General features: G+C 45.3%; 3 protein-coding genes and 2 pseudogenes across 5 annotated transcripts; 3 read left to right on the top strand and 2 right to left on the bottom strand.

The window, feature by feature from the left end:
* The first annotated feature begins 3,600 nt into the window (after positions 1–3,600).
* Positions 3,601–7,357, top strand: LOC127768271 (kinesin-like protein KIN-14N; annotated as a pseudogene).
* Positions 7,358–9,188: 1,831 nt separating this feature from the next.
* LOC127766925 (uncharacterized) lies at positions 9,189–16,045 on the bottom strand. Its single transcript, XM_052292101.1, has 10 exons — positions 15,684–16,045; positions 15,465–15,551; positions 14,310–15,250; positions 13,707–13,795; positions 11,918–12,021; positions 11,718–11,817; positions 11,525–11,600; positions 11,326–11,440; positions 10,708–11,239; positions 9,189–9,966 (listed from the first exon to the last, which is right to left on the bottom strand). Exons 1-10 carry the CDS (start codon positions 15,898–15,900, stop codon positions 9,471–9,473), a joined length of 2,757 nt encoding a protein of 918 aa, XP_052148061.1. The 5' UTR covers positions 15,901–16,045; the 3' UTR covers positions 9,189–9,470.
* Positions 16,046–19,217: 3,172 nt separating this feature from the next.
* On the top strand, positions 19,218–21,135 carry LOC127766590 (uncharacterized; annotated as a pseudogene).
* A 113-nt stretch (positions 21,136–21,248) lies between these two features.
* On the top strand, positions 21,249–22,882 carry LOC127766593 (uncharacterized). 2 transcript variants are annotated; one of them, XM_052291681.1, is made up of 7 exons: positions 21,249–21,599; positions 21,750–21,864; positions 21,946–22,027; positions 22,233–22,284; positions 22,380–22,434; positions 22,516–22,681; positions 22,770–22,882. In XM_052291681.1, exons 1-7 carry the CDS (start codon positions 21,249–21,251, stop codon positions 22,771–22,773), a joined length of 825 nt encoding a protein of 274 aa, XP_052147641.1. In that variant the 3' UTR covers positions 22,774–22,882. The 2 variants fall into 2 exon arrangements, with proteins under 2 accessions (XP_052147641.1, XP_052147640.1); XM_052291680.1 differs by lacking the exon at positions 22,770–22,882 and having other exon boundaries at positions 22,516–22,750.
* Positions 22,745–26,251, bottom strand: LOC127766589 (pentatricopeptide repeat-containing protein At5g52850, chloroplastic-like). Of its 2 annotated transcripts, none has more exons than XM_052291676.1 (2): positions 23,702–26,251; positions 22,745–22,868 (listed from the first exon to the last, which is right to left on the bottom strand). In XM_052291676.1, the coding sequence occupies exon 1, from the start codon at positions 25,846–25,848 to the stop codon at positions 23,875–23,877; it is 1,974 nt and encodes a 657-aa protein (XP_052147636.1). In that variant the 5' UTR covers positions 25,849–26,251; the 3' UTR covers positions 22,745–22,868; positions 23,702–23,874. The 2 variants fall into 2 exon arrangements, with proteins under 2 accessions (XP_052147636.1, XP_052147635.1); XM_052291675.1 differs by having other exon boundaries at positions 22,750–22,872.
* Positions 26,252–26,361: the final 110 nt, after the last annotated feature.

Below are 26,361 nucleotides of genomic sequence, written 5' to 3'. Positions count from 1 at the left end.
GGGCGGAGGGGAGCGCAGCGGGGATACCGGGATAGGGCTTGGGGTGTCAAGGTTAGTGCGCATCATTTACCCCGTCGAGTGCGGTACGCAAGTGATACAAGCTCATTACATGTCTTTCCTAATCCCACCCTAACCACCTATACCGCGCCGGGATTCCCGACAACTCAGTCACGTGCGTGTGTCGTGTGACCAAGCCATCAAGGCGGACGCGCCACGCGGGAGGCACCCCCAGCCAACATAGGCACCCGAGGACCTCCAAAGGGCTACCTGCCCTCACGTCTCTCCAACGTGGGATAAATGATCACAGTAGAACTAGTAAAGGACAAGCCGGTCCCAAATAAGACATGTGGTAAGTACGAAGGGTGCTTGAATAGATGTCAAAATGTTCGGTCCTTAACGACCTAGACGGGGCTACTTGCATCAGAGGAAAACCAACCTCCCTTCATCGCCCTATCACCCATCTAAGTCCAGCATATTTCATCAACCATTATTTAGTGTAAGTGCTCAAGTTTTATGGTCATTACTACAAGTTGTCTATATATCACAAATAATAGTAATGTCCATCCTTATAATTCTATTAGCACTAAGCATGGCTAAGCATGAATGAAGTCAACATCCCAAATATTCCCATCCAGGGTAATGAACTATAAGGACAGCAATATACAAGGAAATAAATGCATAACCAGGATCTACCCACATACCCAAATCCAACAATATTAATAAGTAGCCAACCCATATATATATATATATAGTAAATTTGTTTGGTCCTCCATGGTGCCCGGGCACTGTGTGTGTAGGTTGCAAACGAATCATTTTTAGAGAAAGCATAGGTTCTATATGCTTAGGTGCTTGCCTTGCTGCTGAGATGGATCACCCTTAACCGCAGGTACTGCTCGTCACACTCTGGAACGTCCGAATCTATCGAAAAGAAGCAATATGCAAATAAAAACCAAATAAATATGTGCATGCAACATGACCAGCAACTCAAGGCAAAAATACAGTGGGTAGGAGGTGTACTAAAGCTAATTTTGGTTAAAGGATTATCACGCTTTCAGCCATTGTTTAGGAGCTACAAAAATGACAAGCTATGCAAGCTGAAAAATAGCAGCTCTGAAAATAATTCAGACCTTCCCTAGGGCATTAATAGCAACCTGAATTTCAAATCAAGATTTTACAAATGTGATTATTTTTAGCTGAAAGAGCACACAACAATGTTTTTTTTAGAAAAATATCACACTGGATTTTACGATAGGAATAATTTATTATTGATTTTCTAGTAGCTAGGTGATCGAAAGGCACAAATAAATTATTCGCAGTTTTAGAGCCAAAACCAGCACATAAGTGCTAACTTTTTACCTTGAAACAATAAAGAGCACACTTCTATGGGTTCATAGAAATTTTGATCAACCAAAAAGGATTACATAAAAATTTTCTACATGGTTCTGAAGTTAACACAAGAAAAGATCATTTGCTAATAAAATTCTGAACGGGTAGTGAGAATGACTATATATTGCCAGATGTTAGTCGGCTCAAAGATGATATATAGTGAGAATGACTATATATAGTGAGAATGACTATATATTATGACTATAGATCTCTGGCAATATATGTTGAACATATATAGTCCTGTTATTAATATATATTTCGATCTATATATAGTGACATCGGCTCAAAGATAAATGATATGTCATCGGCACTTAGCCGATCGGCTATCGTTTATAGGTTTAACCGCGGTTTCTTCGTCTTTATTTCTTGTTGATTGCAGGATCAAATCAACTGGCACGCTAGCATACCCGAAGGCGAGTTTTGGATCTGCACTGGAGTTAAGCAGATCTCCCAGGCCTCGTGTTTTACGTCAACACCAAGGTCAGTGACAAGTGGGCCCAAGTCGTGGTGGTCTACGAGGTAAGGGCTGGAATATAGGTGGAACAAGAATTTGGGCAGATTTCAGGAATTTTCAGCAATTTTACACCTCTTCCAATATGACACTCAGTTAGTTCAAGAAATAATAGTGATAGAATTTTATCCTTTGGTGTGGAGATAGACCTACACACATAGTTTCCAATTTTCAAAGTTTCACTCAAAAATTCAAAATATTTTAATTCTGGTGAAAAGATGAAATTGGTTAGGCTAAAAGTTGTTTGAATTTTTAGGAGGCCTAAACAGAGAGTAAAAATTCCACAAAATTTATATTTGTTGGTGATAAATAAACTAGTACTTGAATAAATTATTACATATGTACACTTCTATTCAAGTTATTGTTCAAATAGAAGTGGTTTCAATTTTACCGATTAGAGTTAATTTTGTTATCGTCTATGATCAAATTGCAATATAGTAAATATGAAATCTAAAGGACAACAAATGCACTTCTAAATACTTGGTTATAAAACTAGGGCTGTTACAAATGGTGCAGAGTGTCATCTGGCCAAATACACCAGAAAGGAAGTAATTTTAAAACATGGCCTTTTCATTCTGTTGTTTGTAACAAACAGTATGGTATTTAAAACTGGAAGTCTATTTCTTTTGATAGGTGCCTATACTTCTGTGTCTTAAAACAGTGGCTCTGTATTATTTTGTTCCAAACTGAGGTTGCCTTAGTAGTTATGTTCAGACATCTCTATTGTACATGGTTTTCGCAGGGTCACATAGAGTGAAGATAATACAGTGCTGTTATATGAATATTGTGTGAAGGAAATTGAGGCTTCCAGTTTGAAAGAGGCTATCAAAAGATTCCTGCACGTTGATCAAACAAAAGCTGTGTGATCAGGGAGCAACTTACAATGTCAAGAATTTCAAAGACAAGATTAGAAATACAAAGAAATTGTATATGTTTTGGAAAAATACAATATTAGACTCTTCTGTGATAAAAAAATGAGAAGTGGTGGGCTAAACTGGTAATTTTACTTTTACTTTGGTCTAAATTCTTTACAAACAAACATTTACTATTCTCTATATGAGTATTTATTTTTCAGAAATCTAGAGATCCTCAGTATTACAATTTGAGGTATGGAGAACCACGGCATTTGGATTTGATTGAAAAGGTATGGAGAACCACGGCATTTGGATTTGATTGAAAGAAATATTTGAGCCACGTTCACATATAGAGGTAAAACCTTTTAAATCTCAAGATGCTTCAGGACACAAATAAGAGGCTTCAAGAATACAACACTAGTTTGCAACAGTATAACAGCAACCTACAAATGCAACGAAGAATGGTGAAACAATAGCAAAGCTGCAGAAAAAGAAGAACACTATGGTAGAAACAATGAATGGTTTGAAACACCATGCTAACTCTGTAAAGATGCAGCTAGATTTGGAAAAGGTATGATCTTAGTCCCGACCTTTCATTACAAACATCTGTTCATCTTAAATTGTGCTCTAATTGATTCAATGTCTAATTACTGCAATCAGTGCAGTTAATGTATTTTCAATACAGGAAACATGTTTGTCCCAAACAGAGAGAATTAAAACATTGGAGCTGCAGCTTGCATCAGCTAACGAAAAGTTAAAAAGTGCATACTGAAAGCATGTACACTTTGTTTCAATATATTATATCCACAAGCGCTTAAGGACTTGCTATTTTCTTTAATTATGTAGAGATCTGATTTGACTACTATGGAGACGATGACTGAGTATGAGAAGAAAAAAGAATGTTGAAGGATCTGCAATTACGACTCGAAGAAGCTGAGCAACAAATTTTGGACAGAGAGAAATTTGCGGAAAAAACTCCATAATACAATACTCATAATGTCTCTTAAATTTTTCTTGGTCTTTTGTGTTTCTAGTGTTTTTTTTGAACGACTCGCACGAGACGGTGCGAAGTTCTATTGATAGAGCAGGAAAAATTACAAGATTACAACCCTGAAGGGTCGTAACCAGGAAAAAGAAAAAAACATACCACCACCCACACACCGACAGCGCCAATACACAAGTCCGGGAGAAGGCAAGCATCGGACCGGCCGCTGCTAAGCGTGACCGACCACCGCTAGACCAACAAAAGAATACAGACGAGATCGCCCACAGCAAGGGGGTGCCAAAACGACGTCTTCAAGAAGAGAAGCGACGAAAAACCGCCGCCGCTGTCCGTCAAGGCTCAAAGGAGCCAAGACTGGGCTTTCGCCCGACAACCACCCTTGAGGGGTGAGATAGCATGACAACGCCCTCAGGAGGGGGAATACCATTGTTGTCGGTCCGGCCAAGGCTGGGCTGGGTTTTCACCCGTCGCTCACCACCTACGAATCCACGGCTGACACACCGATGCTCCACCACCACTCAACCTCTACCGACATGTGGGACCCCTGCACCGGCGCCCCCCGCCGGCTAGCCTTCGTGCGCCGCAGACCGCGCCACACCCACCGGCAGCTCCTCCTTGCACCGAGGTTGCCTCCTCCACCGCCGGCCGCGCCTCTCGCACTAAGTCAGCCTCGTCCACAGGACGCGTCTCTCGCGCCAATCCGGCCTCCTTCCATCGGCCGCGCCTCTTGCGCCAAGCCGGCCTCCATCTCCGCCGCCCGCGCCTCTCGCGCCAAGCCGGCCTCCGCTGTCATCGGCTGCACCTCTCTGCGCCAAGCCGGTCTCCGACCCCTCCTCCAAACGTTGTCGCGCTGTCCAGTTGCAGCCGTTTGCCACGCGCTCGGCTAGCCATCCGAGGCCGCCGTGCCTCCTCCCACTCAGCCACGGTCGATACCGCATGCAGCCACCGCCACAGCTGCGGCTGCCTCAACCGCCACCGCCACCTCGCTGTCGTGGCTGCCTCAGCCGTCGCCGCCACCACGGTCGCCATCCCGACTGCGTGTCTGTGCTGCGGCCAGATCCCGTTGGGGCGCCACCGGCACAACCAGGCCGTCACCGGACGCGACCTCGTCGTCGCCACTCTGGTCTTGCTCGCCGAAGCCGCTCGCGAGACCACCGGATCTAGCAATGGAGCGCCAGATCCAACAGCCGTCGTTGCCATCTCCTGCTGCCGCCCGGGCTCCATCCCGCCGTCCACCGCAGCAGCTGGGTCACATCGTCGCCACCCGATCGCCGTCACCGCCCGCTGGCCTCTCGCCGGAGGGGCCAGATCTGGCCGGCGCGGCAACCCCCGCCGTCAAGGCGCGCCGGTGTCCCCGCCTTAGCAGCCTTCGGGAGAGAGAGAGCCTCGCCGCTGCTGTCCCTGCAGCCGCCCGGCTTGCCGGCCGGCCGCTCGTGCGGTGGTGAGGCGGAGGGAGGAGAGAGGGGGTGGCGGCGGTGGGTTGTGGGGAGGCGCCGTCCGGGTCGCCTAGGGACGGGAGCGACACGGACGGGAATATCGAAGACTTGTGTTTCTAGTGTTGTTGCTAAGACTCTTGCATTGCAGGAGCTTAAAGGAAACATTCGAGTCTTCTGTAGAGTGCGACCTTTATTGCCAAATGAATCAGGAGCTGTTGCTTATCCAAAGAGTGGAGAAAACTTAGGTCGTGGCATTGAGTTGACACATAATGGTATAGTAACACTTGCTGCGATCCTTCTGTGTTTTTTACTTTCATATCTGCACCTCTTGGAAAATTCATTCCAGTAATTCTTCATTTTTCTTCACAGGTCAAATGTATTTCTTCACATTTGACAAAGTATTTGAGCAGTCGACATCACAAGAAGATGTGTTCATTGAGATTTCCCATCTCGTCCAGAGCGCCCTTGATGGCTACAAGGTAACATTTACTTGTCGCTGTGCTTTGAGAAGTGCAAGAGCACAACCCCACTATAGGAGTGGGAAAAAAGTTTAAGTCCACAAAAGTTAGTATCTATAATTCGTGCTAGCTAATGTGAAAACAACTCAGGTGTGCATATTTGCATATGGCCAAACTGGCTCGGGTAAAACATACACAATGATGGGAAATCCAGAATTACATGACCAGAAAGGATTAATTCCGAGATCACTTGAACAAATTTTCCAAACAAGCCAGGCTCTTATTTCACAGGGATGGAAATATAAGATGCAGGTGAGTTCTTACCCACTTCAATTGGTCAGTTTGTTTGAGCTAACAAAGGTGCAGGCTTTCTATAGTTGTAACTCTCATGTTTACCTTTGAACATCTAGGCATCTATGTTGGAAATCTACAATGAAGCCATATGTGATCTGCTAGCCACTAATCACACAACTATTCAAGATGGTGGCGCTTCAAAGTACAGTATCAAGCATGATGCCAATGGTAATACCCATGTATCAGATCTCACAATCGTCGATGTGTTGAGTATCAATGAAGTTTCTTCTCTCCTCAAGCGGGCTGCTCAGAGCAGGTTACACTCTAGTTCTTCTCATCAGTTTTTCAAATCTTCAATTAAATTCGTGAGAACAGAAGAACAGAAAGAAGGCAAAGAACCTGGATATAGTTTCTGTGAGCACATAGAAACATAATCAGGTAGTCATAAGGCCTGAAGTGAAGTTAGAAGCATAATTTCAATGAAATGTAATAAGTCAAAAACTGGCATTATTATGACTCCATTTTCACAATCATGGTATCAACATTTGTGCCTTACATACTGTTGTGCTATAAAATGCACGATAATTTAGCTGAATTCTCCAAGAAAGAGAATTTGCTGCCATACGTTGTAAACAGCTTTATTATTTATCTGCAGATCTGTTGGAAGAACACAGATGAACGAAGAATCATCTAGAAGTCATTGTGTGTTCACGCTTCGAATTTTTGGTGTCAATGAGGTATGCGATATCTTCTAATGTAGGTCTTGGTAATGCCTGGTAATTTTTTGTAGTCATCATTTGGATTGTTTTCTCTACAGGGAACAGACCAGCAGGTGCAAGGAGTGCTCAATCTAATCGATCTTGCCGGCAGTGAGCGGCTTAACAAGAGCGGTGCCACCGGAGATAGGCTAAAGGAGACACAGGTAATTTGCTATTTCACACCTCAGTTTTTGTTGCATCTAAGGTGTATACATGGTACAATGCGTAACCATCTAAATTTATGGTACACCTCATAAATTGTTGCATCTAAATTTGCTATTTAGGCTATTAATAAAAGCCTGTCGTGCTTGAGCGATGTAATCTTCTCCATTGCAAAGAAAGAGGAGCACGTTCCATTCAGGAACTCAAAATTAACGTACCTGCTACAGGTAAATTCTAAGCACTCAGCTAAGAATATCTGCAAACTTGGTATGGTTTCCATGGTTATAATGTGTGAATGATTTTGTTCCCCTTGGACACAGCCATGCCTTGGAGGAGACTCGAAGACACTTATGTTTGTGAATCTGTCTCCAGAGGTGTCGTCTACAGGGGAGTCAATTTGCTCGCTACGGTTCGCAGCACGGGTGAACTCGTGCGAGATTGGCATCCCTCGTCGTCAAACCCAAGTGCGTAGCTTGGCGCAAGGATGAGTTGGCTTGGACAAGATGAATGTCCATGACTAATTGTATTTGTCTGTTTGAGGGATGCAATGGATCATTTGCATCCCCTCCGTGTGTTGGGCATGGGCATATTTGCTTAGAGGGTGTGTATAATATTCTGATTTGGCATGTGGCTTTGTTGATTGTAGGAGCATCGCATTGCATTACAGATAGTAGTATCTAATTTGTGGCTGCAGCACTGTGCAGTGGTAGTAACAAGATGTGAGGTTGGTTGTATTTTATTGGAGAGGTGCCCTGTGTTGTGTTGGGCTGGCTTTGTTTGGATGAAGAAGACAGACTAGTAATTGGAATTCAAATGCTCTGTTGCTTTTTAGTACTTACTGAGTATGAAGTTATATTGCATAGCGTAGATGTGAATATATATGTGAATGTGATGACAAGTGAGACAAATACTAGTACACCGCCACTAAAACTAGGCCATCTTTGCCATGACCTCCTGGAGGATGATCTTGGTGTGGGCGTAGGAGGAGCCGATCTGGGTGTCGTCCTTGCTGCCGCAGGCCTTGTGGAGGCGCTCGAAGCTGTCAAAGAGGCGGGTGACGAATCACGGGCCTCACCCTAGAGATACTGGATTGGGAGAAGTGGGCCCCTAGAGATTTTTCTGGGAACCACTTACTATAGGCCACGAAGCAGCGGTTGTTTCGGTGAAATGTCGAATATCTCAGGGTCCACAGCTGATTTGCAATGAGGTGGTTAGAATAGGAATGGCACATAGGACGTTAGGGTGGATAGCTTAGACGATGTCAGTGCCAAGCACGTCGCCTAACCGCACCGTTAAGGTAAGCTAGCAGGCGTGACACCATGGACCGCCGATGCATATTTCTAGGCGAACTTAAGACCTTGATAACTTTGCCTTCCGGGCATGGAATCGAGCTAGGTTTTTTTTACGGCTGCAGAATCACGGGTCTCATCCTATAGAGACTGGATTGGGAGAAGTGGGCCCCTAGAGATTTTTCTTGGAACCACTTACCATAGGCCACGAAGCAGCGGTTGTTTCGGCGAAATGTCGAATATCTCAGGGTCCACAGCTGATTTGCAATGAGGTGGTTAGAATAGGAATGGCACATAGGACGTTAGGGTGGATAGCTTAGACGATGTCAGTGCGAAGCACGTCGCCTAACCGCACCGTTAAGGTAAGCTAGCAGGCACGACACCATGGACCGCCGATGCATATTTCTGGGCGAACTTAAGACCTTGATAACTTTGCCTTCCGGGCATGGAATCGAGCTAGGTTTTTTTACGGCTGCAGAATCACGGGCCTCACCCTATAGAGACTGGATTGGGAGAAGTGGGCCTCCAGAGATTTTTCTAGAAACCACTTATCATAGGCCATGAAGCAGCGATTGTTTCAGCGAAATGTCAGAGATCTCATGGTCCACAACTGATTTGCAACGAGATGGTTAGGATAGGAATGTCACATAAAACGTTAGGGTGGATAGCTTAGACGATGTCGGTGCCAAGCATGTTGCCTAACCGCGCCGTTAAGGTAAGCTGGCGGGCACGACACCGTGGACTGCTGATGCAGATTTCTGGGCAAACTTAAGATCTTGATAACTTTGCCTTCCGAACATGGAATCAAGCTAGTTTTTTTTTTTACGGCTGCAAAATCACGAGCCTCACCTTAGAGAGACTAGATTGGGAGAAGTGGGACCCAGAGTGATGGCGCTGCTGAGTCGAAAGCTGAGAATATTATAAGTACAGATAACAGATTACAGCAACGGGTGCATTGCTCAAAAAGACGCGAAGCAGCATAATTGGGAACTTACAAGCTTAAAGCATTTCTTTCCTGCTCAGAAAAAAAACGAGGATCGTTCGGAATCCGAAGAGTGATTGCATTTGTGTCTAAGTAACATTCAAGGAGACTCACTGTCTGCCTTGCTCTTTTTGGATTCCATTACATTACAGAACAAGGCTTATTCTATGGAACCTTCTGTGCTAGTTTCAGTTTCAATACTTTACAACACCACCAGTCCACCACACCTGAGCAGCAGCACTCATGGAGGAATTTATTCCAAGAAACTAATACGGTTCCTCTTTCTCAAGTTTGACAGGAACTATCAACTGTTGGTGTAGACACTAATAGTTACTGGCTAGTCTGTCTTGAATCTGTGTACAAACTTCTCCAGGCCCTCTTTGCAGTCCTCCACCACCCTCTTCGACTTATCCCCAATGGTTGAACCAAACACGTAGACATTGTCCTGTGCTTCGGATGACAACTTCTTTGCCTTCAAAGCTGCAGCAGCCCCTAGATCTGTAAATCGCTGCGTTGCTTCTTCTGCTCCCTGCTTTAGAATTGAGATGAAAGACCTCACATGCTGTATTACTCTCTCCAGGGAATGGCAAGACCGGACTTTTATCTCAGCAGACATTGACTTCAGCTTCTCCAGCAAAGACCCAGCTCGGTTAATTGCTTCGTCAACTTGATGTTCTTTGCCAGCATTGGCCCATGTGACTCCAGCTGATGCATCATCTTCAAGCCCTCCTTCAACAACAACCTTGATTCCATGACGCTCCCATTGGTTCCGGGCTTCCTCAAGGGCCCTGGCATGCTCCCTGGCCTTCTTTGCTTCATCCTCTGCCCAAGCCCTGGTTAAAGATGCGCATGTGAATTCATAGGAAGTGACAGTCATCACTCATCACTCACTACAATGTCAAATAAGCATTTTGAGTGGAGCCTACTAGTGATATCATACATCAGGCAGAAATGCATCATGGTACAGGAGCAACTTAAACAGAACCAGCAGTTTTGAGGGCTAAAACACAAATATCATTTTTTTAATGAAAACAACACAAAAGAACCTGTGGAGATACCATCACTTAGGCTGTGTTCGGTGGTGGGTGTTGGGAACCCATCACCTATGCACGGAAAACGGAACGGTCCATTAGCGCGTGATTAATTAAGTATTAGCTATTTTTTTCGAAAATGGATCAATATGATTTTTTAAGCAACTTTCATATATAAACTTTTTGCAAAAAAACACACCGTTTAGTAGTTTAAAAAGCGTGCGTGGAAAACGAGAGGGGGGAGTTGGGAACTCCCGGTATCGAACACAGCCTTAAGCAGTTGAGTGTTATGCAGGACACATGAATATCTAGGTTCCCAGGAGAACCATCATGCTTTTATAGTCTCCTATATTATCACTACAATTCGAAGTTCTTAAAAGGAAGTTCAGAATCATAATAAATGGATAGAAGTTAAAACCCTATAAAATCATAAAGCAAGAGAAACTGCATGTAAGCCAAAAATAATGTGCGGTCAAAGATAGGTCCAAGGTAAAGGCAAACGAATTTACTTGAGAGGAAAATTCAGGTATTACGAATTGTTACCGGGCCATTGATAAAGCCTTCCTCTCAACTTCAAGTTCATATTGAAGCTGCACAACAGCCTGTCTGTCATTCTCTATTTCCTTTTGGAGTTTCTCAATCCTATTCTTCTCAAACGAGATCTCCACCTTCTTGCTCAGCACACTTTGCAGCTGTTCCTCTACTTCACTCCTCAATTTTGAGAGAACTTCCATTTCAGATTCAACAGAAGCTCTGCCCCTAATCAGAGCATTATTTTCTTCCACTCTTTCTGCTCTCAACTTGTCCAATTCAACCCTAGCTTCTTCAGCTAACTTTTCAAGTGTCTCTATTTTTTCTCTTTCCTTAGTAAGCTCTCTCTCAAAAGTGGCATTCAGATCTTTCTCAACCTGAGCAACGAGTTCACCATGTGCATTTACAGCATCTTCAGCTATTTTCTCTGCTTCAATACGAGCAAGCTCCTCCATAACCACATCAGCAGAATCACCAGTTGAAAGTGCAAGAGCCACTTGTCCTTTCGTCACGGGTTTATCCGGCTGGAAGAGCCTTGTAAAACCTTTGAAAAGAGCTTAGTGATTACTCAGAATAAAAGAGGGAAAATATGTGTGTGTGTGTGTGTGGATATGTGGTATAAAACCCTACCAAATGCAAGAGCTGTAATGCTCTGGTCTCCAGCATCCAAGTCAGCCACCAAAGCGGGCCAAGCAGCTGCATTTATTTTATCAACGTCCATATATCCAGAAGCTTTGTACATAGACTGCCCACAGAAAGTTTTAACATCAGAACAACCAGCTGGTCTTTTATACCAACTTAGAAGGATAAGAATCTTTTCATTTCTCACAGTTTTGTCCACTTCAGGTAATTGCCTTTTATCCAAAGCCATCTTCCAACTCACGAGGTCTTGACGTGACACAGGACTGCAGTAAGGACAAATTATTAGGACTGTTTTGGTTGCACTTGTGGTAGAGAGGTGTGTGTCGTTGTGTGGGTGTGTGGGTGTTTGGTGTGGGGTGCGTTGGGGGTTAGAGAATCACCATTCCGGAGAAAACAAATTATGCAAATTGTCAACATCTAGGGGAACATTCATATCAGATCTCGAAAGCTTGCTGGAAATCAACCCAGCTTCTGCCAAGCCTATGGGCATATTGAAAGATGTACAAATATCATTAGTTCATGAAAACATAGTAAATTTTACTAAAGATGTAGTTTGTCCTCAACACTATTCTCTTCTCACCTTGTATAAATGGAAAATCAAAATCTTCAGGTGTGATATCATCAAAGGCAAGTTCAGTCACATTCTCAATATACATTGCTGGATACACTTTGGAGGAAGTGTTCCTATAGTTGGAAATCCAAACAAGAACTTAGTCTATGGAATGAATTACTAAGTGAACCAAATTCAAAATTATAAGGCAAAAATATGAAATTCCATCCTTTGCTGACCTATTTTCTATCCACAAAAAGTATAAGCCACAGCAGCTAAATAGCTCCATGATGATAAGGAAGAAGTTAAATAAATCTAAAAATCAGCAAGCGGATGGATGATTTATTATACATGTATTATTAAAAGAGTAAAGTCCATCACCGGTCCCTAAACTTGTACCGTTGTGTCATCCCAGTCCCTAAACTCGTAAATCGACCGTTCAGGTCCTCAAACTTGTTCGACTGTGTCATCCCGGTCCCTAAACTTGCAAATCACTCGTTTAGGTCCTCCAACTTGTTCAGTTGTGTCACCCCGGTCCCTAAACTGGACGGTCTAAAAACTTTATATCAAAAAATAATTCATAACTTTTTCATGTATACTCTAATGAAGACAGACTTTATATCAAAATTGTAGCCCTCGACGCGACCTACAACTTTGTAGTTGAAAAGTTTTTGAATTAAAACTGTTTAGGGTCCCAAAATATTGTTGCATGTTTATAGATTTTGAAATTTTAATTTTAAAATTTCATTTTGGGACAAAAAATGACTTCAAAAAAATCAACTACAAAGTTGTAGATCGTGTCGAGGGCTACAAGTTTGATATAAAGTTTGTCTTCATTAGAGTTCACATGAAAAAGTTATGAATTATTTTTAAATATAAAGTCTTTAGACCGTCCTATTTGACCCAGATGATATTCAAATCCAAGTTTAGGGACCGGGGTGACACAACTGAACAAGTTGGAGGACCTAAACGAGTGATCTGCAAGTTTAGGGACCGGGATGACACAGTCGAACAAGTTTGAGGACCTGAACGGTCGATTTGCGAGTTTAGGGACCGGGATAACGCAGCGGTACAAGTTTAGGGACCGGTGATGGACTTTACTCTTATTAAAATGGGCAAAAATGATTCACCATGTTCACTCTCAAGCTTAAAAATTGCTGAGTTAACCAGAGAAAAAGAGAAATAATTACATTATTGATTGTGTTGCAAGTCCACATTATATATAATGGTGTAGATCAATTGGATACCTACTAGAGCGCTAATACACCCACATGTAAAATAAGGTTATATAATTAGAAATAAATCCACAAGTTGAATATCAAATACACTTATGCTTTCAATAGATTGTAATATACTCCCTCCGTCCCACTCAACGGGCATATAAAATTTTACATGCAGTCCCAAGGAATAAGGCGTGTGACTGCTTCCTCTCATCTTTTCCTAGATGTGTCCATGCGAATGCAGCTGTATTGCCTCGTTGCAAGCCGAGAACAACTGCACCATTAAACTCGCGACTGTCGACCACTGCATGCAACGGCTTTGCATATTGCGTGGAAGACCCAAGTGAATTTGGCATGGAATGTTGCGGCTAGAGTAACTAAGCATGCGATTAATTAGGGGTAGATCAGGAATCATAGCAAAATGATCAGCCCGTCTTGGTATTGCAGAAAAAATTTATACGCCTTGTTGGGTGGGAAGGAGGGAGTAGCATTGTGCAATTGCATATGTTATTAAGGGAAAAAAAGGAACCATGAAGTATGCCAGTTTGTGTCCAGCACTCAGCTCCTGTCTCAAAGGTGAGCATAGAGCAAGTAAGCACCTGGATAGACAATTGCTTGCGACCACCAACCATCGAGCGTATTCTCGTCGGGTACATAAGTCACCAGCTTGGGCATCAGGTTCAATCACCTTCAAAGAGATATTCAGTTAAAAGCAAATGCATACAATTATTCAAGTTCTCCACGCTCTAGAGATCTTGTAACTAGAAGAGAAGCATCATGAAACATATAATATGATAGCTAATTATCAGCAACTGCAAGGTATATGGAAGTTACTGCAATTCCCCAACCCTCAAGTATATGTTCAGAATGAGAGATTCCCTGTTTATAGAACGTTGCAGACAAAGGAGAAGTCTTTAACACCTTAAAGGGATATTCCCATATACATATCGTGCATCCAATGGTCTTTAACATCTGTGCATGAAAAGATATAGCTCACAAAAATTCATGCACATACTGAAATGTCCCATGACACAAATTAAGGGCATATAGGACTAGGTGGACATCCTCTTAAAGGGTTTAAAGTCCATCTCCCACTGTAGAATTATCAACATATAGACAAAACAGTTCAAAGGTGGAAGTTAAGCTCACAGAACTCCTTTATCCATTCAAGCGACAATGAATGAATGCATGCATGAAAATACCTTTAGGACCTGTAGTGCAGCCAATGCGCTTGCCTGGGCTGGGTCAACTGCCGCTGGAACCATAATCTGTCCAGTACGCACCCGTAAAGCTGCAGAGAGCAGTGTGGGAGCAGGAATTCCAGAAGAGGCAAAAGATTTGTCGGGTGTTGTAGACTCGTATAAATTGTTTTGGTTTTCTAATTCGTCTGCTCCTTCATTTTGATTGGATGCTAAAGTCTCCACCCCATTTCCTGGCTTATTTGCTTCTGTGGACACATCATTTGAACCAAATGAAAGCAACTGATCAGCATGTCCATATTCTGTATAATCAGGCATTCTTGATGGTGAAATCCCTTTTTTTCTATGAAGTTCAGGATTCTGCTCAGTATCTTTGTCCTTTGCATCAGATGAAGCTGCAGTGTCAGAGATTTCCTGGATAAGCGAAGCATCACCTGAACCTAGCATTGTATCTGACGTTAAGGTTTCACCCAGATGCTGGTTTTCTGGCAAAGTAATTTCGCAGTTTAATGTATCTTCTACATAAGGAGTTCCCTCAGAGGGACCTACACCGTAAAGTTTGTCAGGCGAGTCATAAGCAGCGATGGAAGGTTCCGTGGAGTTTGACAAAAGAGACACCAGGCTTTCAGCCCCATCAGAAGCAACGAGATTGTGCGCTTGACCTGCATCCTCACTAGGAACATATTTGTCAGGAGGAACTAGCTCACTGTTTTGCAAGGGATGCTGTGTCTCATGTTCAGTTGATCCCTCCGCAGTGGCATTTACTTGTACAGGCAGTGGGTCAGTGCTACTATGTGCTTCATCATCCAAGCTTGTTTCACCTTTTCTATCACTTGGTAACGAAACTTGAGCATCCTTGAGACCATCCTCTTTACAGGTATTATCAGTGGAGTAAGGTGCCTCCTGACTGTTTGTAGACGAGGTATCGATTTGTGCCTTAGGTCCTGAATATGGAAATGAAAGCACAAGTAAGGTGGTTAATACTTTTTTTAGCCGGGTTGGCCGAAGAGAAAGGCCAACCAATTTCATTAAGACTGGGAGAAAACAAAGTAACATATTACACTAGGAGTAAGTTGATCTGTAAGGTGGAAAACAAAGCAAAGCATATAGAGATAGATGTGATATACTAGGTAATTAAGGTGTGTATGTATGTGGTACCATTTGCGGCGTTGCTTCTGAATGAAATTGCAGCGAAGGTGAGGCCAGCAAGAAAGAAGAGTCCAGCAAGGCCAGGTCCTAGAAGCCCTGAGAAGGAACAGCTACCATTGGAGTGTCATTAGTTAGTTCTCCAAAAGGGCGAATTCCGCAGAATTCTACTGTACGTAAGAGTTTGAAGATTGAGGAGAGTTGATTGAGAGAGCAAGAAGAGGTCCTCACCTCGAAATGGCCCAGGGGACTTGTCTTGTTCGTCTTGTTCGTCCCCATCCGACCAGCCAGCGAAGGCGTCTGGCGAGGGGGAGGAATCGGCTCGGAGGGGGCGGAGGCGGAGGCGGAGGCGTGGTGGCGAGGGGAGTAGGGCGGCGGGGCGGAGGAGTCGATGGAGCTGAAGGCAGCACGCGGGGGGAGGGGAGGAGACAAGGCTGGCGGGCGGCATGGCTAGGGCTAGGGCTGCCTTGCCACTGGAAGTCTGGATGTCGATGTCGATCCAATCATCCAACCATGGGGAGAAAGAGAACTACAAGGGAAGGAGCACCACACCCCCACCCCCACCCACCCACCCACGAGGAGGAAGAAGCCGATGGATAGATTTACCCTTTTTTTTTAACTGCTACCTACTCGGCTACTCCTATATAAGCACAAGAGAGAAAGAAAAGGGCTAGAGAGCTGCTTTGGTGTTTCTTGGGCCAAGCTAGTGTGTGCAGCACCATCAGATCAAGTTCGTGCTTTGCTGAATTACTAAGCGATTTATCAATATATTTTTTCCAACAATCAAGTTAGAAGTAAAAAGGAAAAAATAAAATATCAGGATTTATCAGTACTTATCATGAAACAAACAAATGATATTCACGCTTTAAAACATATTGATAAATATATGTTAAATATTTAAAAATGATAGATAGATTTGATAAAATATTGTAGTCGGAGGGTGAACTCCTCAAGCGGGGAACTAGAAAGCCCCCATTTTAGTTCGGCGGGGGGGCAGCGGATGAGAATCGAGGTTTGGAGGAAAGAGTGATGTGGAGGGGGGTCTGGCCCCTCAAGAACGATGAGACAAAAGGGGGTTTATACATGTTCGGACCGCTGAGAGGCGTAACACCCTACTTCTATATGTGGTTGATTCTGTGAGGAACAAAGTGTATCCGTCGGTTGAAATCTGAGAGCTCCCTTTCCTCACTAGGCCTGGACCTTCTTTTATACCTCAAGGGGTTACCACAGGGGCCCAAAAATCCACCTAGGGAAGAAGGAAAACATTCTTTGCATTTATTACATGTCTTATTCCTCTGACAAAGAAGACCATGCGCACAACATCTCAGCATGGCCCCATCAGATCATGCCGAGCGACACGGGGGACGCCTACGTCATTCTGCATTAACTGCTTGAAGACTTTCAGGCACCCGTTCCCACCAAGGAAAGAATACCCCAATTTAACTGGAGCAGGAAATTGTCCCCAGTTTGTATACGAGGCAAAGGGATTCTCATCATGGTGATGTGACCAGATGGCACCGGCCACACGCTACCTGTCAGGCGGTCAGTGCTCGGTCAGCGCATAGGTGCACTCACCCTGCCACACCGGTCATTCGAGCGTCGTGCAGCCTGTTAGCCACGCCTGCACGCCATGGCCGTAGGATCCGCCTTAAATGCGGTTAGGTGGGCGTTGGGCGCGCCCACTCAACCCGCACATGCTGGCGGATGCGTGGCCCGACCCTCAACTGTGAAGGGGTAGCCGCCGCTCCACCCTGGGCTCGACCCCCCTCGGGGGAGTTCCACGTGGGTGTTTGGGGGCGGCCTCCTCCCTCTAGACATGATACTCCCTGACCTATATCACCGACAATTGTGCAAATGATGTGAGGGTGTGATGATTGGATATGCTTGTATGTTTATTTGTAGAATTAAATAAATTGTTGATGATGTTGTATGCTTGCATGAGGTTAAATATGTAATTATTGCTAGTGGGTGATGATGTGGTATGGTTGCATATTGAGCTTTAGATTTAGTGGGCTATAACTTTATAGAAAGTATAGATAAAACAGGAGAAGACGTTGTTACAACGGAGCCGTCGGTGGGAAATCCACTTTTGACTCCCTCAACCATAATACCGTATACCTTATCCCCTATAACTATTAAAACCGATGTAATTTGACTTCCTAATCATTATTCATGATGTGGCTCATTGACCTGCTCCAACCAGCTAACGTGGCTCATTGGCCCCACATATCAGTGCCCCCTCCTCTCTCTCTTCCCCTATTCTCTCCTCTTGCATGGTTACATCTCCTCCGGCTATGGCACCCATCCCTGCAACTACCTCAACTTGAATGGCGATGAGGTGAACGAGGCGGGTTGAATGATGACAAGGTGAGGCAACCCGCAAGTAGGGAGGTGACCAACTTTGATACTTTGCACGCTACCTGCTTCGCGAGGAACCATGCCCACAACGGCGTCACAGACTCTATCCCCAATAGCAAGCATGGCCCAAACACGTGCAACACCTATTGTGTCATCCCCGTGCCCAACAGCGTCGCTGGGCACGAGTCAACGACAAGTGCAATGTTGCCACTATCGAGGACATCTTTACGGCTTGGGTCATCGACCACGTGAGGATGAGAGAGGCGAAAGCGAACTTCACTCCCGTCAATCGGCCCTACAGCACGATGTCTGAGCTGTTACGAGGGGTTGGTGCTGTCGCTACCGCCCTCGCCGCTCTAGGGTCGTCATCGCCGTCGTTCCTCTTGGGCACCACCGCGCATATCTGGTCAATGAGGTAGCGGATCTAGACACCTCCAGCCATGGCTTGCCCTACAACACGGCACCTGAGCCATTGCCGTATTCTCTCAAGGGAGGGAGGGGGGGTTGGTGCTGCCACCATCATCCTCGCTGCTCCCGACCGCTACGCTGTTCTCCCACGTGCTCACCAAGATACCGACAAAAGGGGGAAAACCATAAAAGAACCCGACCGCTACGCTGTCCTCCTAGGTGCTCACCAAGATACCAGCAAAAGAGGGGAAAACCATAAAAGAAGTGAGTTGAGTGGATTCATTGGGGAGAGAGGCCACCACCAACAATGGCGAGTTCGTGGTGGTGGCAGTGTGGTTGTCGTCCACGAGCCCACCGTCACCTGCCTGTCAAGGCTGATAGAAGAGGAGGGGAAACGAACCACTGCCGCAGCAAAGGAGAGATGAGAAAGACAAGCCACGTTAGCGAAAACCGCTTTCAAAACCACTAAGAAAATCAAATTGCACCAGTTTTAATAATTAGGAGGGTCAAGATATCGTATTACCGGAGTCAAAATGCACTTATTCCTCCTTCATACTAATGGCATATGGGAAGGTTTGTCTGACCCAGCTAAAGCCCTTGAGATATTACAAATCTGCAAAACCAAAATGTACATATGTTTGGTAGATCTGAATGATATTGAGATAAGAAGATGGCAATTTGTAAAAGTAAAACGTAGTCGGGAGCTGATGCTCATAAATTAGCTAAGTTTGCATGTACTACAACCCTCTTTTTTTCTTTATTGAGGGTACTTGATTTGTCGATATATATTTATGCAAGTACACTTAAAACCTGTTAGTCATGAATAAAACTCTGAACTTTTCTTTCCTCAAAATATGAGAGAGGGAGAGAGACTGCTGCACCTTTCCTCTCAAAAGCTTTGCCGCATCTGCATGGGTTTTTGGCTATTTAAGGGTCCTCCTCCTCTTACTACTAGCAATTAATAGAATGAGAGAATTAATTAATAATTTTTATGGAGTAGTCAGCATTTTTCTCTCGAAAAACAAAAGAGAAAAAGAAAATCATCTCGATCTCAATAGCACTCCGAATCTGGATCGATCGGGTCGTCGTCGGAGAATATAATTGATCACCATGGTTCCGGTGAATTTCGGGGATTCGTCGTCGATTCCCCCAGTGGATGCGGTGGTGCCAATGGCAATGGCTCCTCGGTTACTCTGCTTCCTCTTCCTCCTCCTGCAGCTGTTGCTCTTCCCCCGCGTCGCCGCCATCGTCCTCGCCGCAACCCCCGTCCTGCTTCTCGCCGCCTTCCTCCTCGCCCTCGTCCTCGTCTACAGCGAGCCCAACAACAATAATGAGCCCGACCATCTGATTCCGATCAGGATCAGGTCGCGCAATCCACATGCCCATGACCATGCCTCCTGCACCGCCTCCGGATCATCGGACGACGACGACGACGCCCAAGACTCGGACTCGGAGTCGGTCTCGGAGCCTGCCGATGATGAGAAGGCTGCGGTGTGGACGGCAGAGGACGAGAAAAGCATCCAGAACATCGGCTCGCTGGAGCTGGAGAGGAATGCCGCTGTGGAGAAGCTCATGTCCTCAAGAAGCATGCACCGCTACTACGCCGCCGACCGCGACCTCATCGACCTCGACCTCGACGGCGATGGCCACCAGCTGCCCCCCGGCTCCGCTCCCTCCATGCACCGCAACCCCTTCTTTTTCCACGATGACCAACAAGCAGCAGCGTCAACGGCGAAGCTGTTCAGCCGACACGAGAGCTTCAGGCCATACTTCGTCGCCGACAAGACGCAGCAGCCGGTCGTCCTCGAGAGCAGCGGTGGCGGCGGCTCTTCCTCGTCTTCGTCTTCGTCTTCCTCTGCCAGCGGCGACCGTGCCGGCCAGCATATGAAGCAAGAAGCCGTGGCTGACTTTTCCTCCAGCCCCAAGGCCATGGTGGTGACGGTGGATGCAGAGCTCCCCAACCCCAAGTCCATGGTAACGGTGGATGTAGAGCTCATCAGCGACTCCTCGGATAATGACGACGACGACATTATGTCGTTGCCCGGCCAGCAAATAACTAAGGTAGCGAGCAGCATGTCAGACGACGACGATGGGGAATCCTCCTTTGAGGTGGAGAGCATCACACGACAGGTAAATGAAACTTTGCATGCCCATGCTGCTGCTGCTGCTGCCGCCGCCGCCGCCGCCCGTGAAGGAAGAGAAGAAAAAGAAGAGAACAAGTTGGCATCAATTGAGGAGGACGAGAGGAGGGAGCGCGACGTCTTCTCCGTCTCCGTCCCCGTTCCTCCGGCAATCTCTGCCACCATTAATGGCGACGACGGTGGTTCTCCTCCTGCCGCCACCACCGCCGCTCCCAAAGCAGTCGTAGCAGCAGCCAGATACAAGACGCCCTCCAAGAAGGCAGTCCTAGGTTTCTTCCGAAAATGACCAACTTAATTAATTTTAATTAGTTACTGTTTCTTCTTATTCTTCAATTCAATTCATCTTAATTTAGCCAGCTCAATCTTTTACCATACGTCACTTATAAAGAGGAGGGTTTATAGTATGTCGTAGTACACTGTATGCAACACGTTTGTATTGTAGTACTACGTATGCATGCATATCAGAATATGTACAGAGTAGTACAGTTCAGCAAGCACGTAGGCGACCCTTCTGGCTTCTGGGTCGCAAAGCCAGCTGCGCTGATGATTCTGATTCTTATCTCACCCATGCATCCATCTCTGTTCTGCATCTAATAGAATAGAACCCTTGAAAGCAAGCAAAGAACAAGGAATTATTTAATATTAATGCCTTACTTGATGCATACGTACCTTTGCCTGATACCCCTTTTCCAGGAACAGCAAAACTACCATGCGCAGATTGGCATCCTCTTCCACCGTTTCGTTTGGTAGGCAAGCAAGCAAAAGACAATCCATTCCTGGTTCCTCTCCTTAAAAACCAAACCAAGCGGGCCTATGTTTACTGAAGATTAGTCTTTAACAGGGGCCAATTCCTTCCCGTCATCAAACAGACAGACAAACAACCAACACAATGATGATCAATTCTGCCTTAACGGCTGCTTCCTTCCAATCTCCTCCCACTTTCATCAAACTACAAGTACAGCTAAGGCCTCAGAAGCGCCGCCTGCAACACCAACAACACCTTCTGATTGTTGGCAACAACGGGGCAATAACAATAGGAAAGCAGGAGTTCGTGCTAAAGCCTGTACAAGCAACACTAGGGCCAAATTCAACTGGTGGCGGCGGGGGTTCGCCCCTACCCGATGTGATCCAGCAGTTCTACTCCTCCCTCAACGAGAAGGACAGCAAACGGCTTGAAAACCTGATTGCTCCTGACTGCATCATCGACGACAACGCATACTATAAGCTGCTGGACATCAAGGTTTTACTTGTTCTTCATTCTCATATTAGACCTACAGTATATAAGCTACAGCATTTTTTAGTCCACTGCTCCATATATATATTGGAAACCGAGCTATCAAGACCTGGTTACCATACTCAAAATTATTCACAGCAACTTCGCTGCATGTAGAGTACCCAAACCTACTTCAGGAGACTGATGGATGCAATGGGAAAGAATTTCAAATTTGCCATCGATGAGGTTTCTCAAGGAGTGGAACCCACTTTCGCAGTAATGTGGCATCTTGGTAAGATACTGTGTAATACAACTCAATAGAAGTGATAAGACAATCAACTTGGATAATGGTATAATTATATTGCTTTTACAGAATGGAATGGTAAAACCATCCCCTTCACCAAGGGCTGCAGCTTCTACATATGTTCAAGAAAAGAAGCAGCACTTGTTATTAGGTAGTTCATATAAATAACTGCTCTTGGGAGATTTTCTTTGTCTATTTCAAAAACAATATATTTTGTTTCCATGTTTCCTTTGCATTCATGTTAGCTGACTCTTAGAGCTATAATGTTGCAGTGGCTATGCTTCGGTTTAGCCTCTAAATAAATAAAAAGAATATTCCCCTTCTGTTACCTCTGATGGTATTCTAACACAATGCAGGAAAATTCATATCTTCCAAGAGTCACCAGTGAAACCATGCAAGTTTTCACTGGTAGGCATGCTAATGAGTTTCTTGTCTATATTACCATACAGTCCAACTGAATCAGAAGTATAACTCTCACTGATGAAATATTCCAATGCTTACAGGAAATACTAAATATCGCTACCAACTTGTTTGACACATTCCCGAATATAGCTGAAGGTACATGCTTCATAGAATCAACTGTTTAGTTTATAATGTTGGTAGCTAAAAAGCAGTCTAAAAATGTTAGTGCACATGCAGGTTTATTAAATAATCCAGAACAAGCAATACAGCCCTTTGTGAGGCTTTACAAGTCATTCGTGAAGCCTTTCATCGTCCCTTTTCTTGCATACTATACCCACTTTTGGACATACTTGGCTAAAGTATTGACTATGATGCTCCATTTGTTGTATAGAATAATCAAATGGTATGTTTAAAGACTAGAATGACTGAAAAGTCCATATTGTGAAAATAGAAATTATATACGTACCTTATCTGTGCACAAACAATTACAGGTAGCCAAACAAGAAAGGGGACTGTATGGGGACTACCAATGGATCAGAAGTTTTCAGATGATGTCATGTCGTTGCCAGAAGTTTATCTTGTCCATTCTCCTGCCTAGAAAGAGTGAACATCATTTCGTTTTTAAGGAATTTACCGTTACTCTATTAGTATAAAACTGTAGATAATCTCTGGAAATGGTTGTAAGCAAGTGTTGAACATTATCATATTTGCACCGTAACATTTTCCCTGCATCATTTCATAAAAGTGACCCCTACAGAAAGAAGTCTATGCTAATAAATCCTGAGTGACAGGCTGATAGCTAACAGCTGTTCCACCATTTTACATATATTCCAATCTGTGTAGAGCAAGTTTCCTTTTCAAGGAAACACCACCACACCATTTGCGTGCTACACAAAATAGTATGGTCCATAATCTAACAGTACGACCTGCACATTTCAGGAGAGATGTACAATCTGCTAATTTTCAAGCTTCATGATGTTTTTTCACCTTAGCATTGGCAACAATGTAAATGTACTCATTTCTATCTATAGCATTAAGCATTGTATTTTCAAACTTAAATTTGCTTTATGACACAAATCCAATTTTCTCTTGTGGGATTAAAACCCAGGTAAAAAAGACAATGAACAATAAACTTTAGACCAAACAGTAAAGAATGTTATATGTTGCATATAGCATTTACGAGGAGCCAAACCGGTGATGTTGTATGAGAGGATTGTGAGTTCCTTTCAGTTAACTAAGGCAGTGGACGTCATACTATACATGAACTTTAGAAGAGCATATTTCAAAGAAAAGGGGGAGCATAATAACGTATTCAATGTAATGTTCTAGTTGTGGTCACCATACCATAAAATTTCCAAAATAACGTTTGCAGATGAAACATGTGCACCAAAGAGCTAAATGGATTCATCATTACTCTTCTCACCTCCTGTGCTCAACTTGAAGATGCCAGAAGGGAAAGCCCAAGAAATAACCCTTGTGGATCTTGGGGCCTGCAGACGACACTCTTCTATCACCGGAGTACCGCAGATGCCATCCTTGATGAATGATTGGCCACAATCTAAGTTCCTTGCAATATTTCCACCTATGACTCGATTCTTACAGAGATTTCAAGATGCCAATAGAGCCCTGCACATTAACTAGGTCTGGCTGGATGGGTATAACATCAATGGTGCTCGCTGCCTCTGTAAGACGACCTGATCGTCCTAACATATCCAGAAAGAGTGTGTAGTGGCTCCTCTGTGGGAGAACACCAAACAAATTGCCCATAGAGTTGAAGTATTTGATGCCAATGTCAACTAAGCCACTGCGGTTGCAAGCGAAAAGCATTAGTGAGAAAGTGATGCCATCAGGCTTAGCTCCAACCAATGTCATGTCTTCGAAAGCCGACAACGCTTCACTATAATACTCGTTGGATACCAGTGCAGACATCAAGGCATTCCAGGACACAACTTTTGGCTCGCCGATTGACTGGAAAACGTTCCTAGCATCCCCCATACACTTGCATTTGCTGTACATGTCAATAAGACTGTTAGAGACCGAAATGTCACTACTCAATCCTAGTTTCACCGAGCAGCTATGCAACTGCTTCCCAGTCTCTATGGATGCCAAGCTTGCAGCAGACGAAAGGAAGCTAGCGAGGCTGAAACCATCGATATCAACATCCTCATGGAACATCCGGACAAACATTTCAAGGGTCCTCTGTTGAAGGCCCATCTGATTTAACCCTCTAGCAAGGCTTGTGTATGTGAACCTGTCCCTTATGAAGGCCATTGTGGTCGCCACTGCCCATGCATCATCCATCCTTGCAAACCTAACATAAACATCAACCAAGGAGTTCCCAACAGCTGCATCCAAAGATTCAAAGCTGGTCTTGAGAATGTAGCCATGGATTTTCCTGGCATGCAGGAAAGCTAGCGAGGAGCTACTGCCTTTGAGAAGAGTGGAGACGGTGAACGAGTTGGGAAGCACCCCGCTAAGCCGCATCTGAGAAAATGCCAAAAACGTCTCCTCATCTCTGCCATGGCATGCAAGTCCAGCGATCAAGGCAGTCCAGGACACGACATTCGGCTTGTCGACTGCATGGAAAGTGTGCAACAAATCGAGTAAACGGCTGGAGGACTTGCTGTACAAGTCCACAAGTGCATTGCAGACGGAGGTATCATGCTCTAGTCCAAACTTGAACAAGCGGGCATGAATCTGCCGTCCAGGCTGCAGTGCCCGGAAGGAGGAGCAAGCAGAGATCAGGGCAGCGTAGGTGAAGGCATTGGGCAGCACTGCAGCACGGGTCATGGAGCGGAACATCTGAAGAGCAGACTGGAGGTCTCCACTCCGCGCGTAGCCAGTAATGAGGGCAGTCCAGAGCACGACGTCGGTTTGAGGCGTGGAGTGGAGCACGGTGTGGGCATAGCCCATGTTGCCGCAGTTGCAGTACATATGGAGGAGCGCGGTCTTGAGCACCAGGTTGAGACCCGCTCCCCAGCGCAGGAGCTGAGCATGAAGCTGAGTGCCTTGGCGGTGCAGGCGGCCGGAGGCGCAGGCAGAGAGTAGCTGGGCGAAGGTGTGTTGAGTGGGCGGCGCACCGGCTTGGAGCATGCAGGGATAGAGCGCGAGAGCTTGCCTCCAGTGGGCCGCGCCCGCGCGGACGAGAGCAGAGATCATGGCTGTGTAGGAGACGGCATCCTTGTGTGCCATTTCGTCGAACAGGTTGCAGGCAGGCGGTATTGCGGCGGTAGGAGAGGAGGCGGCGGCGGGAGAGGAGGCGGCGGCAGCGTAGAAGGCGAGCAGGGAGCAGGCCAGGACGGGATTGGAGGCCACCAAGCCGCGCCGGCATGCCTGGGCGTGTATCTGGTAGGCCAAGCGGGCATCGCAGCAGCGGAGGAGGGCGGAGCAGGCGAGCTCGTCGGCGGCGGCGGTGGCCGGGTGGACGGCGAGAACGCGGCGGAAGACAGTGAGCGCGGCGTCGTGGCGACCGGAGCGAGCGTGGTCAGCGACGGCGGCGGCCCAGGAGGAGGCAGAGCGGCGGAGGCGGAGGCACATATCAATCGATCGATATGGGTTCATTGAATTCATTTCATTTCATGGGTTGGGTTGGGTGGGGGATTGCAATGCAGACTGCGGTTCCCTTCTCTCTCTCTCTCTCCCTCTCTCTCTCTACACCTTCTCTCTCCTCCTCCTGAACCTTGCAGGAACTCTCTCTCTCTCAAAAAAAAAAACCTTGCAGGAAGAACTGAAGACCCAATTCAAACAATCCACATTTTGTGATTTTGATCAGGTAGGTCAGTGCTCCAGATCACCTGAGGACCAATTTCTTCGATTCGAGTTGGGAAATGCTCCCTGATTATCCATCATTTGCAACCTTCACCAACATCTCTCCAACAAATATACCTCTCCAACAAATATGCTTCTCCAACAAATTATGCTTCTGCAGCGAATTCTCCACTCATCTCTCTATCAAATACCTTTGAACTCATCCCTGCAACAAATACTAGTATGCCTTCATTTATTGTGCATTTTCCTGTCGAACAAACAAATCGTCAATTGCAAACCATATGCAACAGAATTGCAGTAGAGTAGCAGCATCTT

Source organism: Oryza glaberrima, chromosome 3 (genome assembly GCF_000147395.1).
Source record: "Oryza glaberrima chromosome 3, OglaRS2, whole genome shotgun sequence".
NCBI classification, from domain to species: domain Eukaryota; kingdom Viridiplantae; phylum Streptophyta; class Magnoliopsida; order Poales; family Poaceae; genus Oryza; species Oryza glaberrima.
Note: the sequence above shows the minus strand (reverse complement) of the source record. Positions and strands in the feature narration are given on the sequence as shown.